This window comes from Uloborus diversus, chromosome 1 (genome assembly GCF_026930045.1).
Source record: "Uloborus diversus isolate 005 chromosome 1, Udiv.v.3.1, whole genome shotgun sequence".
In the NCBI taxonomy this organism is placed as follows: Eukaryota; Metazoa; Arthropoda; class Arachnida; order Araneae; family Uloboridae; genus Uloborus; species Uloborus diversus.
In genome coordinates, this window is record NC_072731.1 from 258,702,426 (window position 1) to 258,717,964 (window position 15,539).

The 15,539-nt window shown below is 29.1% G+C and overlaps 1 protein-coding gene across 1 annotated transcript in view; it reads left to right on the forward strand.

Annotated features, from left to right (window-relative positions):
• The window catches only part of LOC129227038 (inosine-5'-monophosphate dehydrogenase 1-like), a 46,155-nt gene extending 31,150 nt beyond the window's left edge, over positions 1-15,005 (forward strand). Inside the window, exons 10-14 of the mRNA XM_054861678.1 lie at positions 3,729-3,872; positions 5,728-5,881; positions 7,742-7,885; positions 11,645-11,728; positions 14,279-15,005. Of these exons, the coding sequence (XP_054717653.1) occupies positions 3,729-3,872; positions 5,728-5,881; positions 7,742-7,885; positions 11,645-11,728; positions 14,279-14,300 (548 nt within the window). The 3' untranslated portion in view covers positions 14,301-15,005. The remainder of the gene's footprint in view (positions 1-3,728; positions 3,873-5,727; positions 5,882-7,741; positions 7,886-11,644; positions 11,729-14,278) is intronic.
• Positions 15,006-15,539: the final 534 nt, after the last annotated feature.

The following is a 15,539-nucleotide window of genomic DNA, read 5'->3' on the forward strand; positions in this document are numbered from 1 at the left end:
GTATTGTCCTTTGGCAACGGGTTAAATATTTATTTCAATTCTCGCTCAACAATAGGTTGAAATAAATATTAATCATTTGGGAGACATAACCATCTAATGTTCAAATTAATTAACGAAAACGTTTCCGATTCGATCCATCGCGCTTCAAAACCATGCTTGCCCCAACTTAATTACACACAAAAAATTTGATCAAAATCGGTCCGGTCGTTTAAAAGCCTTATGGTGACAAACGTCCGCACAGAAGTTTTTTATATATTAAGATTATCTTAATGCAGTAAAATTTGAGAAGGAATACCCCCCCCCCCCCTCAGAAAAAAGAAGGAAAAGAAGAATAGTCTGGTTTGAACAACATTTTTTTTCGCTCCATAGATCTTGGCCTGGACGTCTCATTCCGTTGTTTGTTTTGTTTTTTGGAGTTGAACAGTTTTTTTTATTCAGTGTGATTAAATGTTGCTGTTAAACTTTATCATAGTTGGGATTTACTAAAGCATAACATCTAGCATTTTGAGAGAAGGGATTAGATATTTTATTAAGTACTAGTTTTCTTTTTATAAGCAGAAAATTGTTGTAATTGTTACGTAGAGTACAGCAGAGTGCCTCTTATTTGTAGACTTAGTTTTTCCCCCTTCTCTCTAGCCCTTAATATCTTACACACTTGAAGAATTGGCATAATTAGTCGTTGAAATATATATAGAGGGATGAAAATGTTTAGATAGTTGGACAGTTAGATGAATACAATTTCTGATAATTGGCAGTTCACAGCATTTGAAATAATTTTTAGCCTAAGCCAGTTAAAAGATGTAGCTAATTTTAGAAAATTAATATGTTAGCATAGGCTTATTAGTTTTGGATGATCTTCTTGTTGCTTCTTTATTTGTAACATAAATAATTTAACAATCTTTTCATGGATGACTAATTTGTTGCACATTTGTTTACTTTGATCTAAAATCTTGCAGTTTTAAAGCTCCCTGAGAAATGTAGTTTAAGCTTCGCTTTTAACTTTTGGCTTAACTTCAGCAGTTTGTTCTTTGTTTACTAACATGTTGCCCCATTTGTTATTTATGTTAATTTTTGTAACTTTCTTGTTTTAGAAATTTAGAATGTTTCTTGGTAGCAGAGAGCTTTAGGGACTGTAAACTAAATATTAAAAACATTTTCTTTTTTGTGTAATACTACGGGGCTCTGCCCCTTGCTTGCTGCTGCTCATTAATCTCATAAGATTGCTTTGCAACCTTATTTAAATATCTAAGATTTAAAGAGCATGTTATGTAGAATCATATTAAAATCTGTGTTATGATTTGAACAAAATAACGAGTTTTTTCATGAAATAAAATACTGCCAGTAACAAAATTTTGAATTCAGAATATAGTTCCTAATTGTTAAAATCTAAAATGAAAATAATTCACAACTCCACCTTGCGGTGATTTACAAAATTACAAAAAAAGGTAAAAAAATCCGGTACACAGGTGCCTGTTAAGGTAAACATTGGCAGTTTGTTATGAGTATTTGTTAAAGCATGCAATGTGTTTTAGGTTGCTTTTAGCAACAGATTGTTTTGTCCCTAAATGGTATTATCAAGTTTTGCAAAATAATGTTAGTTTTCATGATTTCCCTTGACAAAGTGAGTTGATTGCTGTAATTAGCAAAAGTGTAAACACAGAAAACTCTGGATTAACAAACTTTGCATTTGCATGCAATTAACAACAAATATGCTTGTCTGTTTGAAGCTTCCCTTTTTTTTTTTCGGAAGAAAATAGTTTTACCAGGTAAAATTTTTTATCTTGTGTGAATTTGTAAGAATATGATGGATTTTTTTAAATCTTAAGCTGGAAAGGAGGATTTGATAATATTAGCTGAAAAATTAAGACTTTCATCTCTACCTAATTTAAAAATAATTAATTTAACTAACCTTGTTTTACTGCAGCATTTAGTTGGAATGGACAGTATGCAAAATATTTTCTCAAATATTATTGTAGAACGAAATGAAAAATGTTTAGCCGAGAAAGAATGTTTAGGATTTGGAGTAGCAAAAACAAGCTGAGAATTTTTATCACCAAAATAGTGCGCCAGCTTTACTTTAATGCTTTCATTATCAACTGAAGAATTTCACCAAAAATTTGTTCAGGATTATAGTTTTAGTATTGTGCAAGCTAAGGACCCTTGGTGAGATTTCGCTTTTTTTTATGATAGAAAGATTGAAAGGGTAAAAAGATTACATACAGAATTAATTATTTACAATACAGAATTAGAATCTCTACCTAATTTAAAAATAATTAATTTAACTAACCTTGTTTTGCTGCAGCATTTAGTTGGAATGGACAGTATGCAAAATATTTTCTCATATTATTGTAGAACGAAATGAAAGATGTTTAGCCGAGAAAGAATGTTTAGAATTTGAACTAGCAAAAACAAGCTGAGAATTTTTATCACCAAAATAGTGCGCCAGCTTTACTTTAATGCTTTCATTATCAACTGAAGAATTTCACCAAAAATTTGTTCAGGATTATAGTTTTAGTATTGTGCAAGCTAAGGACCCTTGGTGAGATTTCGCTTTTTTTTATGATAGAAAGATTAAAAGGATAAAAAGATTACATACAGAATTCGATAATTTAAAGAAATGGTGGGATATCAATTAAAGTGAGAATTTTCTTGATGATTTGCATAACATGATAAAATTAAATTAATTCAAAAATTATAAACATTCAAAACATAAAAAATTAACCGATTCAGCAACTCAGCTACAAATGTAAAATATTTACCGTTAGCCAAGCAAAACAAAGAAATATCATCTTCCTTCCTTGAAAACCAATCGTATTGCCATATAATTAAATTATCTAGCATTAAATGTTATTTTTGTCAGTCTTATGGCCACAATGAAAATGTAGTTCCTTGAAGAATTGATAAATATCAAATTTAACATCGAAATGGCTGATTCAGATCTACAAACTATGTGATTTGCATTCATTTCTGACGTTTTGTAATGCTTCTTGATTTCTCATTTCTTTCTATGTGGGCCAAAATATTCACAAGATTTAAAAAAATAATTTCGAAGGAATAAAACATTAAAAGCATGCATTCAAACAAAAATTACTAGACTTATTAGCATTTTGTACGCTACGGCCTGCGTTTGTTTTACCTTTTTCATCCACCATTAGACGGTGACTGCGGTGCCCTCTATAGTTTATTGGAGTTGCGAATAACCTGATTCATTCATTAGGAATATTTAGGTCTGTATTTGATTTATGACCACTATCCCCCACTGTGGAATGTAGAAAATCTGGAAAAAGTTCTTTTTTTTTTTTTTTTTTCCTTTTTTTTTTTGAGTAGACTCCTTGAAACAGGGGCGTAGCTAAGGGGGGGGGTTTGGGGACAACCCCCCCCCCCCCCGAAAAGTTAGTCTCAAAAAAAAAGAGAAAAAGAAGAGAGAAGAGAAAGAAAAAAAAGAAGAAAAGGAAAAAATTCCAAGCGATTACACACATATATATATATACATATATATATATATATATATATAGAGAGAGAGAGAGAGAGACAGAGATATATATAAAAGTAACCCCCCCCCCCCGAAAGTCGGGTCTAGCTACGCCACTGCCTTGAAAGAAGTAGTTTTTGTGCAGAATTACAGTTCAAATGAAATTAATAAAGATTCTAATCCAATTTTTCCCCTTTTTCTTGTTTTGACTGCTGTCATAAGGAATATTAGTTTTAAAATTAATTTTTGTTTACAGTAATGGCATGCGGTAGACCTCAGGGAACTGCTGTGTACAGAGTAGCGCAGTATGCTAAACAATTTGGGGTTCCTATTATTGCTGATGGAGGAATTAAAAGTATTGGACACATTATCAAAGCCTTGTCTTTGGGAGCTTCTACTGGTAAGTAAACATTTTATGTGTGTTTCCCATATATTAATTCATTAACTTTTTTAGTTCAATCAACTTGTATTTAAAAAAAATCTGTTTCGAACAATAGTAATTTTGAACTTGGTTGGAGCTTGGTTGCCGCTTGGTGTAGTAATGAATTCTGGTCTATTTAGTCATCTATAGATTTGAGTGGTAACAGAAATCACCTCAGTTTCAACATTGAAATTGCTTGCTTTTTATTTTATTTAATTATTTTTATTTATCTATTTTGTAAGTGTGTGTGTAGGGCACAGAAGTTGAGGGGTTTTTTTTCAGACTAATCTACTTTTTTTTCTAAAATTTTACATTTGCTCTGTCCAGTTTGGCACTTTTTATGTCAAATTCGATAGTTAATAATAGGGAAAAAACTGCTCAGAGCAGCAAAGAATTAATAACTTTCATATATTGAATTAATTGCATTGTACTGTTTACTGCTTGGGAAAAGTCAAATAGTGAAAAAAAAAAAAAGAAAAGAAACTTAAATTGAGAACAATTGTTAATTAATAAAGAAGCTTTTTATTATTATTATCAAGGTTTTTTTTCCTTAAATGGGTTTTTTGAAAAACTAAATAGTTTTCTCCCAAATGTTTTCAGAAATTTTACATACGATTGGAGGATGTAGAATCCAATTAATGCAAAGTAAGGAGTCCAGTTTTGAAGAACTGGACCAAAGCTTTAGAGATAAATTACATATTGATAAAATTACAAACTTTTTTTTTAATGTAATGCAAATTTACTAAATAGTTTTTCTTTTTTCTTAAGTACCTAAACATAAGACAGACCAACAACGTTTTTCTAAAATTAGATAGAGAAAAAGTCCAAGTATTTTTGTTGTTTCTATCTATACATTTATTTTTCTTTCATTTCTCTTTTACATTTCAAAATAGTCCAAAAAGCATATTTCAGCCAAAACTTAATTTTACTACCTAATTTGCTTAATTACTTAAGATTCATAGAATCATAGAGATAAATTATGTATGATTTAAGCAATATGTAGTATATATAAATCTAAATTCTATAGAATATTTCAATGACGAGAGAAAAAGAAACTTTGCTCAATTTTTGGCATTCACGATAGACAATGCGATCAGAGCAAGAAAAAAAAGATGCATAAAATTTTGAAAATAGGAAATATCTGTGTAGCTGTGTGCTTGTATAAAAAAATTTAGTGTCAAATTTTCAACTTTTGAAGAACTTTTTTGATCTCAATATGATAAAAGAATGATGTAAGAATGGTTGAAGAATAAATAAGCATTAATTTTTAATATTAGGATGTCTTTATTATTGAGATGTGTTAAAAGAATAGTTTCATTCTTTGGATTTGTATTGTAAAAAATAAGGAATACATTAGGGATGGAAAAAACTTCAGAATTTGTCTTTTTATTTGATGTTTTTATTAAAATGATTTTTTGTAAAAAGAAATTTTATCCCTAAATGCATTGAGCCAAGAGAAATGTTTACAATAAAAAAACATAACTTTTCTTAAAGCCCACATTTGTCCTATTTGTATAAATCTGTGCAATGATACATTATGAAAATTATTAGAAGAGCTGTAACTTTTTTTTTATCTTTAAACAAAATATATGTTGGTCTTCTGATGTTTAAAGTTGTGTAATGTACATCAGACTTGTGATTCATTTGTTGATACTGGAAACTACTTTCTATGCTCTGATTTCTTGATTTTACTTTTATTTATATATTTTTTGTAGAAAGCTATAATTATGAGGAAATTAATTTACAAGTTTTTATTTTTGGTTATTTATATTTATGTCTTAACTCTCACAGTAAATCATTTCTTTGATTAATTTATTTATTGAATTTCTTCCAGTCATGATGGGTTCTTTAGTTGCTGGTACAACTGAATCTCCTGGAGATTACTTTTATTCTGATGGAGTACGCCTGAAGAAATTCCGTGGCATGGGTTCCTTAGATGCCATGGACTCAAAGCAGGGTCAAGGTAGTCGGGACAGATACTTCACCGGGTAATTAAAAATTTAGATTTTTAAAATAACACTTTTTTTAAACATAGTTTTGAACATTGGTATCTTTGTGCTATTTTATTTGCATCTTTGTGTTGTTGTCTTTTCAAATCAAGATTTTTTAACTTGAATGCCATGAGTACCTATTGCTTTAAAATAAGGCATGCTTGAATAACTAAGTTAAATTATACGAAAATGGCGACTTAGTACCGAAAAATACAGTAAAACACAATAAGTTGTTAATGGTTTAGTGAATTGGTTATTTATCAGAAGGAAGTTCACACTGACTTTTTGTTCTTAGTTTCAGGTGAATGACTGAACATATAAAATTTAATATAGGTATTTTTTTTTTTAAATTTCCGATATCTTTAATGATAATTTGACCTTTTGTATTTGTTTCCTGTTAATAATATGTAGGTGAATTCTTTCCCTCCTAATACACTTTATTTATTTTTTAAATTTATTTATTTATTTTGCTTTGAGGCCCATAGTGAAATATTAATTTTTTCCTAGATTTTGTAAAAAAATGGGAAGGGCAAAAGTGCATTATTAATCTGAGTTCAAAGTTACTATACACTCATATGTAGTCTAAAAGTGGTTCTAAACTACTGTATTATCCCGCATTATTCGTCATGCCGTAAAATTCGGGGGTCACCAGGTTTTCAATAACACTTGCCTGGTCCTTTCCGGCATGCCGGAAAAATAGAGGTTAGGAAAAATTAATAGTATAAAAAATATATGTTCAGTTTAAAAATGAATATAAGTTCTATACATATCTTATTAGTATTAATAAAAAGTTTGATTTTTTGTAAAATTGTTTACCAACACTGTTATTTGTTATTTTAACAAGAAAAATATTTCTTAATAACAAATAATTTTATAAAAATTAAATTAAAACTATAAGTGTGCAAACATTTAAGCAGTGTGTTACTGCCCCTGAACCTGTGCTAAAGAATTTAGCATAACTATTCAATAAATAAAATTTAAACTTACCGCTCTAAAAGGAACCTAAAATAAGTTATTTAAAAAAACTAGGAACAAATCGCATTTACGATGATTGCTTCTGAATTGATTACTTTATTGGCATATAATTAAATCCATTAATAATGACCTACCATAAATAACAAGCACATATTATATACAACACGCTTTTCTTTTCTTTTCTTTTTTTTTTTTGAAAGAAGGTTATTTTCAGTATTTATATATTTTTTTCCTTACAGTGGTTTGTTTTCTGATTGAAACTGCATGGGGAAATTTACTTTTGATTTGTTGCAAAATAAACCTCGAATTATCTGGCATGCCGGAAAATTTGAATTTCCCGGCATGCTGGTCAACCTTGCTTTTTTCCGGCATGCCTGATAAATGTGGGGTAATACGGTATATGAAATTCTTAAAGTGTGCTAGAATTCAATTACATGAAAACTTATAGTATAGTGTTAAAATGTGTTCTATTTTTTTAATGCTTTGCCACATCTAATGCGGCAATAGATATTCCTTTTTCCATATTGTAGAATTTTCAGAAAGAATTATTATGAAATGGAATGTGAAAATCAACTAAAACCACTGAACAAACTGCATTAATAGGAAACGCCTTTGTAATATGTAACAGAATTTTATCTTGCATACAGTAATATAATTTTTGTGAACATATAATTTTTGTGACACAAAATGATTTTTTTCCAATTAAGGTGCATTTATTTTGGTTTTTCGTCCCTAGCGATGAACAGATTGAAATTGCTTAATTTAAAATTTCATTTCATGTAATTTATTTATTGTTCATGTCATTATTTTGTGACTTATTGGGAAATACTTTCTGTGACTTGATATTTTTTTCATGTTCTTGATCATTTCTTTTATACTTAGGGACCAGGATAAAGTGAAAGTAGCTCAGGGTGTTTCTGGTACGATACCTGACAAAGGGTCTATACATAGATTTGTTCCCTATCTCATTGCTGGAATAAAATATGGTTGCCAAGACATTGGAGCAAGGAGCGTTGAAATTTTAAGGTAATTAGTTATTGCAAAACTGAATATTTATAAATGCCAACTAAACATTAGATTTCCTACCAATTTTTTAAATAATTTTGTAGCTCTAAAAACTAACATTCCCTTGAGATACCCTTTTTGTAACTTCAAGTAACTGCTAAGTTTAAAGGTAAAGTAAACGGCTGGAGTTTTCCCAAGAGCATATATGCAGTATACTCTTGATATCTCAAAAACCTTAATATAACGAAAAATTATTTTTCCCCTTGACTTAGCGTATTTATCTAATGTTATTTTTCATTCTTATTTCAGAGAGTTTTTAATCAAAACCTTGTTATGTCGAATATTTTTCGAAGTTGGTGATTTTTCCGGAAAAAACGCAGTTTATTTTCTCGAAGCAACTCGAGGAATGATTCCAAAAATTTCTCACACCCTTCATAGTTTTTCTCCGGAACTAGGAATGATTCAGCTTTCATTCTAGAGCCTGGGGGTGTCAGCCATAAGAAGCCCAAAAAACCTACCTAAAGCTTTTCGCCCCCTTCTCACGCCATTCCGTTTGACTCTATTATTTTTGGCTATTATTTTTTTCTCTATTATTTTTGGCTCATTTTAAAAATTAAAATTGTTATTGTATTAAGACTTTTAACTTTCATTACATCTTTCCACTTATTTTTAACTATGGTGACTTATTTTTGGAATATCATTTTAAAATAATTATAACCTTGTTACCTCTATTTTTTTCCATCCCTTCGACTTCGTGATATCGAGATTATATTGTATATAACTTTTTTAATGCGGAGTTACCGTTATGACAGTTACAATTCTTCTGCTTGTTGCGATATGTAAATGTTTCTTTGGTGGGTCCAAATTTTCCTTTTAATTTCTTTAGGACATTGATCACCAATTACCAAACCTTTTGACCAAAGGGCCACTTTCAAAAATTCAAATTTCAAAAAAAGAGTCATGACCCAATACCCAGATAGAGATACACTATATAAGTAAAAGCATTCGCACACTTTCAAAAAATTACTTTTACAGATTTCTCGAGCAATGAGATGCCAATTGTTCTGCAACTTTTCCCACATAAAAATTATGCTCCAGCTGTCATTTTCCAATCAACCATGCATATATTTAATGGGTCAGCAACAAGTTGAGGAAACAGAAAAAGGTTTTTGATTATCCTTCATTGTTAATAGTTTCTATTAAGCTATAAATTTCAGAAGGAGAAGTACAATTACTTAATGCACAGTTACGTTTTATATTTTCCTGAAAGTCATTTACATTCATGAAGACATAACCGTTTTTTTTTCTTCAAAAATATATTTGATTTGGAGATTTTTGGCTCATAACACGCATAGTTTTCAATCATCCCTTACCAAACTTTCAGAAAATTTTTAGAGCATACAAGAGAAATATAATACTAACATTTGGAAGAAAAAATACTAACTTTGGAAAAAGTTTGATGAAATATGATTGTTTAAAGCAATTCATCTTTCACTGTATGTATGCAAAAGATAGCAATTAATAACCTTCATAATTTAAAATAAAAGTAGGTGTGGCAACTCAAAAAAAAAATCCAATTCAATATCTTCAATACTTTGAAAGATAGCGGCAATCTAATGAGCTGAAATTCAATAGTTTCTGATGAAACAAAGCAAAGACTTTAAAACATAGACTAAGACCAAATACAGGAGCTGAAGCATGTGATGGCAGTGGAGAATGAAGCTATTGATGTTGTATTTATCCTAATATTTTACGCAATTAATAATTTATTGAAAATTAATATAAAGATATAAGAAATTCTCACAGTGAAATTAAACAAGTTAACATTTGAACTAAATGCAAACATGGAATGCTTTCTTATTTGATAAATCTAAAGCTGTGCTTCATAAATCTACAGTGAAATTTAAACACATGTCTACAGCTCTATGAAAAAATGTTTCCTTGCTTTTTCTCTACTTCCTTGCACTGAAGAAGGGTTGTAAGATACTTGAAGCATGAACATGAAAATGATTGTAATTCTTGTCTTGTAAACTTTGCACTAAATCTGATCAAACTGACAGTATCATGTCCATTTTATTTTTCAGTGCCTCTATCCTGTCATCAGTTCCTTATTTGGGAATGTTAAAGCAAGTAACAAAGGTTAAAAGATTAAACTTTAAATAAAGGAATTAGTATGGCATAATGCAATATGTTTCAATTTCAAATAAATGAAAAACATCTTATTTGGGAAAAACCAAAAAATAAAACTCCTTAAAATTGTAAACACTGTATATTATAGGTATAAGAACAAATTTGTGATTAGAGGGAAAGAATTTTTTGAAATGCAACCAAGAATATCTATTTAATAACAAAATTGGTCCATTGTTAGAAAAATCGCATGCTTTAACTATTTTTAAAATTTAGTATTGTAGCATTAGTTTTTTTAAGACAAAACCTCCTTTCGATATAATCGCTGAAGTCAATTTCGTGATTTCGAGTCATAGACGGAATGAAACATTCCCGTAGCTTCCACATTAAGTCTAGCTTAACTATCAGTTTGCTAGATTGCCGTAGTAAAACAGATAGAGGATCGAACTCATGAGTCAGATGAATATTATTTCATTGTTGGGTAAAATCTTATTAAAATGAGGAATGCATTGAAACATGGAGTACAATACCGCTTCAGTGACTTAGAAGAACTTTGATCTGTTGCAAAAATGATCTGAAAAATGGGAAGCACTCAATAATTAATTATTTTTTAGAGATTGTATAACTTATGTTTTAACAAAAATAGAGTCAAACCTCTTTATCGCGGCACCCAGATTTCACGACACTCTGGATGTCACATCACTTTTTCAAAGTTCCGAACTTTATGACACATAATTTTGACGTTTAGTGGCTCCGGATTTTTCAGCAGTTTTTTCGTGCAACTCCGGTTACGATGATGTTTCGAACTGCATAGACTGGATCAAATATTTCTTTGCAATCAAGAAAAGTTCAGTAAAATAATGAAGACATCTGGAAATGTTTGTTGTAGGAACTTCAGACTCTAAAGAGATTTGACCAGGCATGACACCTGGAGAATTGTGAGGGGCTAGTAGATAAGTTCTGAAAGGTACAGGTTTCAGACTTTGAGAAGAGCGACAATAGAAAGGAATTCAAAGCGGGTGGATTATAATACTGGACGAGGGAAACAGAAAGGGAAGAGAAAGACCATAGCTATGTTAAGCTGTAGGTGGTCACAACAAGCTTCTCCCATGTGAGATAAGGGGCTTCTCATTAGATTGAAAAGGGACACACAACTCTGAAAGTGGATAAAAGGATTTGAAATGGTTTTTTCACCTGCTTAGCCGTCAAAATCTAATCAAATTGCAGACAAAAGTGAAAAGAGTTTTGAGTTGGTTTCTTTCTTGTTGGTAATTTTGTGGAAGGAGTGTGACAAATATTCAAAAAATGTTCAACCATTTTATTGGAAAGTATTGTAGAACTGAAAAAAAAAAGAGTAAAGGGGTTTTTTGAATAATTTTTTTTATATGCACCAATGATTCAAATTTACATTAGTTAAATCTAATTAAAAAAATATAAACAGTATTAATTTCTTTATTAAACGAGGTTCGATTGTATACAATACAGCAAAAATATAAGAAGTTCTCAAGTTTTCTTGAGACTCAATGTGTGGCAGTAACTGATAAATTTCTCTAATTTTATGATTTGTTTATTGTTATCAAAGTTATTGTGTTCCAAAGTGATCACATTAAGCGGCCCCTTCTGTATTTAGTTTAATATTTTGTATTTTTGTAGGGAAATGATGTATGATGGAAGATTAAAATTTGAAAAAAGGACTGCTTCAGCCCAGGCTGAAGGTGGAGTTCATGGACTTCATTCGTAAGTTTCTTTTACCGCTGTCTTTTAGGAATTAGAATTTAAATAACTTGAAATTTTCATCAATTTTCACACGATTTGGAACAACATTGTTAGCTAAATCTATTTGCTTTTGGATGTAAAGTCGCAATTCAGCTGAAATTTTAATGCTTGTAATGTAAAGTCATGTTATTGTTAACAATTTATGAAATTACCAGGGTTCACCGATATATATCAGTAGATATATATCATGATATATATCAGTAGATATATATCCGATATTTATTTTGAAAATACGATATTTTGATATTTTCTATATATTTTTTTTGACTACGGTATTTTCAATATGAAAAGTATATTAATCATAGTAATATTGTTCATTTATTATTAAAAATAACCGAAAAGTTATGTACTATATATACTACTGTGTACTATAATATTTTTTATGATTAATTAATACATGATTAATATGAAAAAGTAATATAATATTCCTTTTTTACTTGTATTGTATATTCATGAAATTATTAGTAATGTAACAATTTTAAATATTAAAAGTGTCTAATTAAATGTTAAACGTTGCTCAGAAGAAAAGGAAATGTCTTATGACTGTGCACCGACTAATGTGTATTATTTTTTTCTGAACCATATAACAGTAAAAGTAGCTAACAAATGAAAAATTAGTAAAATAGCTAGTGCTAAATTAATTCCATTAAAATTGATAGAAATGCAAAATGAAATATTAGATATAAATAAGGAAAGATACCTAAATTTTAAGTCTATATATTGTAATTATAATATAAGAAAATAAAGAGTGATTTGAGGATGCATTTACTATTTTGAAGACTTTAGTTTGTGCTAATTGAAGATATTGGCTATATATCAAAATATCCGATATATATCAAAATATTGGGTATTTTCGATTTTTTCGAAATTATCATGATATTTTCGAACCCTGGAAATTACTATTCAATGAAAATGAGTGAAATACCATCATAATGGGATAAGCATGTTTTAGAAAATATGAACAAAAGAATGAGGCTGTGCAATGTAGTATATCTTTTAAAGCAAACAAGAAGTGAAAGTTTCAAACTATTTTGTTGGAGTAAGAGCATTTCAGCTCTTGCACCCTAATTTTAAGAAAGAAAATAAATCTTTGAAGCCTTCTTAAAATCCTTTTCCCCTTTTCCTCATTAATGCTTTATTGAGTGAAAAGCCTAATACCAAAATATATTTTGCATATCATTAACAAACAGGGTTCAAAAATACCCGATGTTTTGATATATATCTGATATTTTGATATGTATCTAATATTTTCAATTAGCATGAAGTCTTCCAAATAGAAAATGCATCCTTAAATCGCTCTTTATTTTCTAAATTATAATTACAATATGTAGACTTGAAAAGTTAAAGTTTTCTTTCATTATTTATATCTAATATTTCATTTTAAATTTCTACCAATTTTAATGGAGTTAATTTAGCATTAGCTGTTTCACTCTTTTTTCTTGTTAGCTACTTTTACAGTTGTGATTCAGAAATAAATGATATACATTAGTCAGTGCACAGTCATAAGACATTTTCTTTTTTCTGAGCAATGTTTAATATTTAATTAGATTCTTTTAATATGAATTAAAACTGTTACAATACTAATAATTTTATGAATATAAAATACAAATAAAGAAGAAATATTATATTAATGTGTTATATTAATGATATATTATACGTCATAAAAATATAGTACACAACTTTTTGGTTAATTTTAATAATAAATGAACAATCTCTCATATAATTAAAAACTGAGCGTATCTATGTATGTTCAAGCTTCTTCTCCCGAACGACAGTGAACTGACCATCGAACCAGGTATCGGTGGATTCGTCATCTTCCCATCTTCATGTTTGGCTATTTAACATAATCCTCCGATAATAATTAGCTGAGATATCCATTAAAAACTAATAAAATTATAAAGCTTGGATTTTGACATAAAATCCCTATTTTTCGAAGGCTTTCCTCCATTCATATTATTATTCAGTGCTGCATCTCAACTTTCCGCAACAACGCTTTTATTAATATGTATAGCGTGAAGAAAATCATTGAGATGAAAGATCTGTTGCCATTTTTTTTTCTCGACTATGAACAGGTAAAATTCTTGTTTTTGTTTTGAGGCTTTTCTTGTAATCAAGGGACATAAAATGTTTACTTTTTGGGGTTTTTCTGCAAGCTGCCGCAAAATTTCACTGACTTTTTTTTTTTGGTTCAAGACTGAGTGTTGAACTCGCGTCACTTGACATAACTTTTATATTCGAGGTGGACCGTGCAAAGCCGGGCTATGCAGCTAGTATTACTATGATTATTATATATTTTTTATATTGAAAATACTGTAGTTCAAAAAATTAATATCAAAAATATCAGAATATCGTGATATTTTCAAAATAAATATCGGATATATATATCATGATATATATCAATTGATATATATCAGCAACAAATAGTTAACATATTGTTGAATGAAATAAAATTTATTAACTCTTTCTTGTAGTATGTATTAATATTAATGTATGTAAAACTTCTTTTTGCAGGTATGAAAAGAAATTATTTTAAATTTTGAATGCAAACAAGGACGATAAAGGATGAGAGATTTTTATGTGCCAGAATTTTATGAACAATTATTTAATAAGTTACTTCAAACATTTCAAAATACTTATTTGAATATCGCGCAGGTAGCTGTATTTTATCAAATGGTTCAGTTTAAACTGACCATTTTTTGTATAAACATAGGATGTGACTGTACATCAAGTATATTTTTGTTGTTTCATGTCTTGTAAATTACGTAGTGTTAAAAATCATGACCTAAATCATTTCATTCAATCAATTTGTTATTTAAAAAATATTTTTATACAATGGTAAATATTAGAAAATTATTTTATTGGTGGTTGTAACAGTCAGATTGTATCCCAGTTTAACCGGAAAAAAGGTTTTCCTTCATTTTAAATATAGTATTAAATTATTATTTTTTTGTAAACATCTTAATATATTCATTATTTTACCTTTTCCTATTTCTGCAGTTTTTATATCATTCTGCCAAAAAAACTGAGGAAGTAATTTTGAAAGAGCTTATTTTGTGATATTTATAAAATTTTTTGGTTCAATTTGTTTTCCTAAGAATAGATTTAAACTGCAGAAATGTTACTTTCTTATTGATGTATTTATCTTTGTACATCTCTGAATCACTAAATGTTGGATGTTTAATGAAAAATCATATTTGTAAACTTTGTTTTGCACTTTGTGATAAATAAACAGATGTATTATTCATGTTGTTATTCTCAATGACTTTTCATGTTAAGTAGCGTATATTGGTTAACTTAACTAGTACAACTTTATTGCACTTATTTCATTTGAAAATTATTTTCAACTGAAAATTTTTCAGTCTTGCTTTCAAGAAAAATTTGAATTTCAAAAATGTTTTTTCATGAAGAACGACTTGGAGTATTAAATTTGTTTTTTAATTATAGTACATAAATTATTGAATGCATTGGTATATGGATACTGTTTGCACATTAATTGTTTGAAATGGAACTTTAGTTTTTTGGCTTTTATTTTTTCGGAAAAAAAGTGGCTGCTCCCAATGTAATACATTTTCCTACAATTCAAACACATTACTAATGCAAAGTAAGACAAAACAACGTTAGAAGTAGCACAAATTTGCAAATTACAGCAGACACGTGTTTCGGCGTTACAGGGAACGCCTTTTTCAATGCAAAAAATAATGCGCTTATGGATGAAAAGACACCCGATAAAAGCCAAGAGCAGATAAGCATGCAGCTTAAAAGATAAAAACAG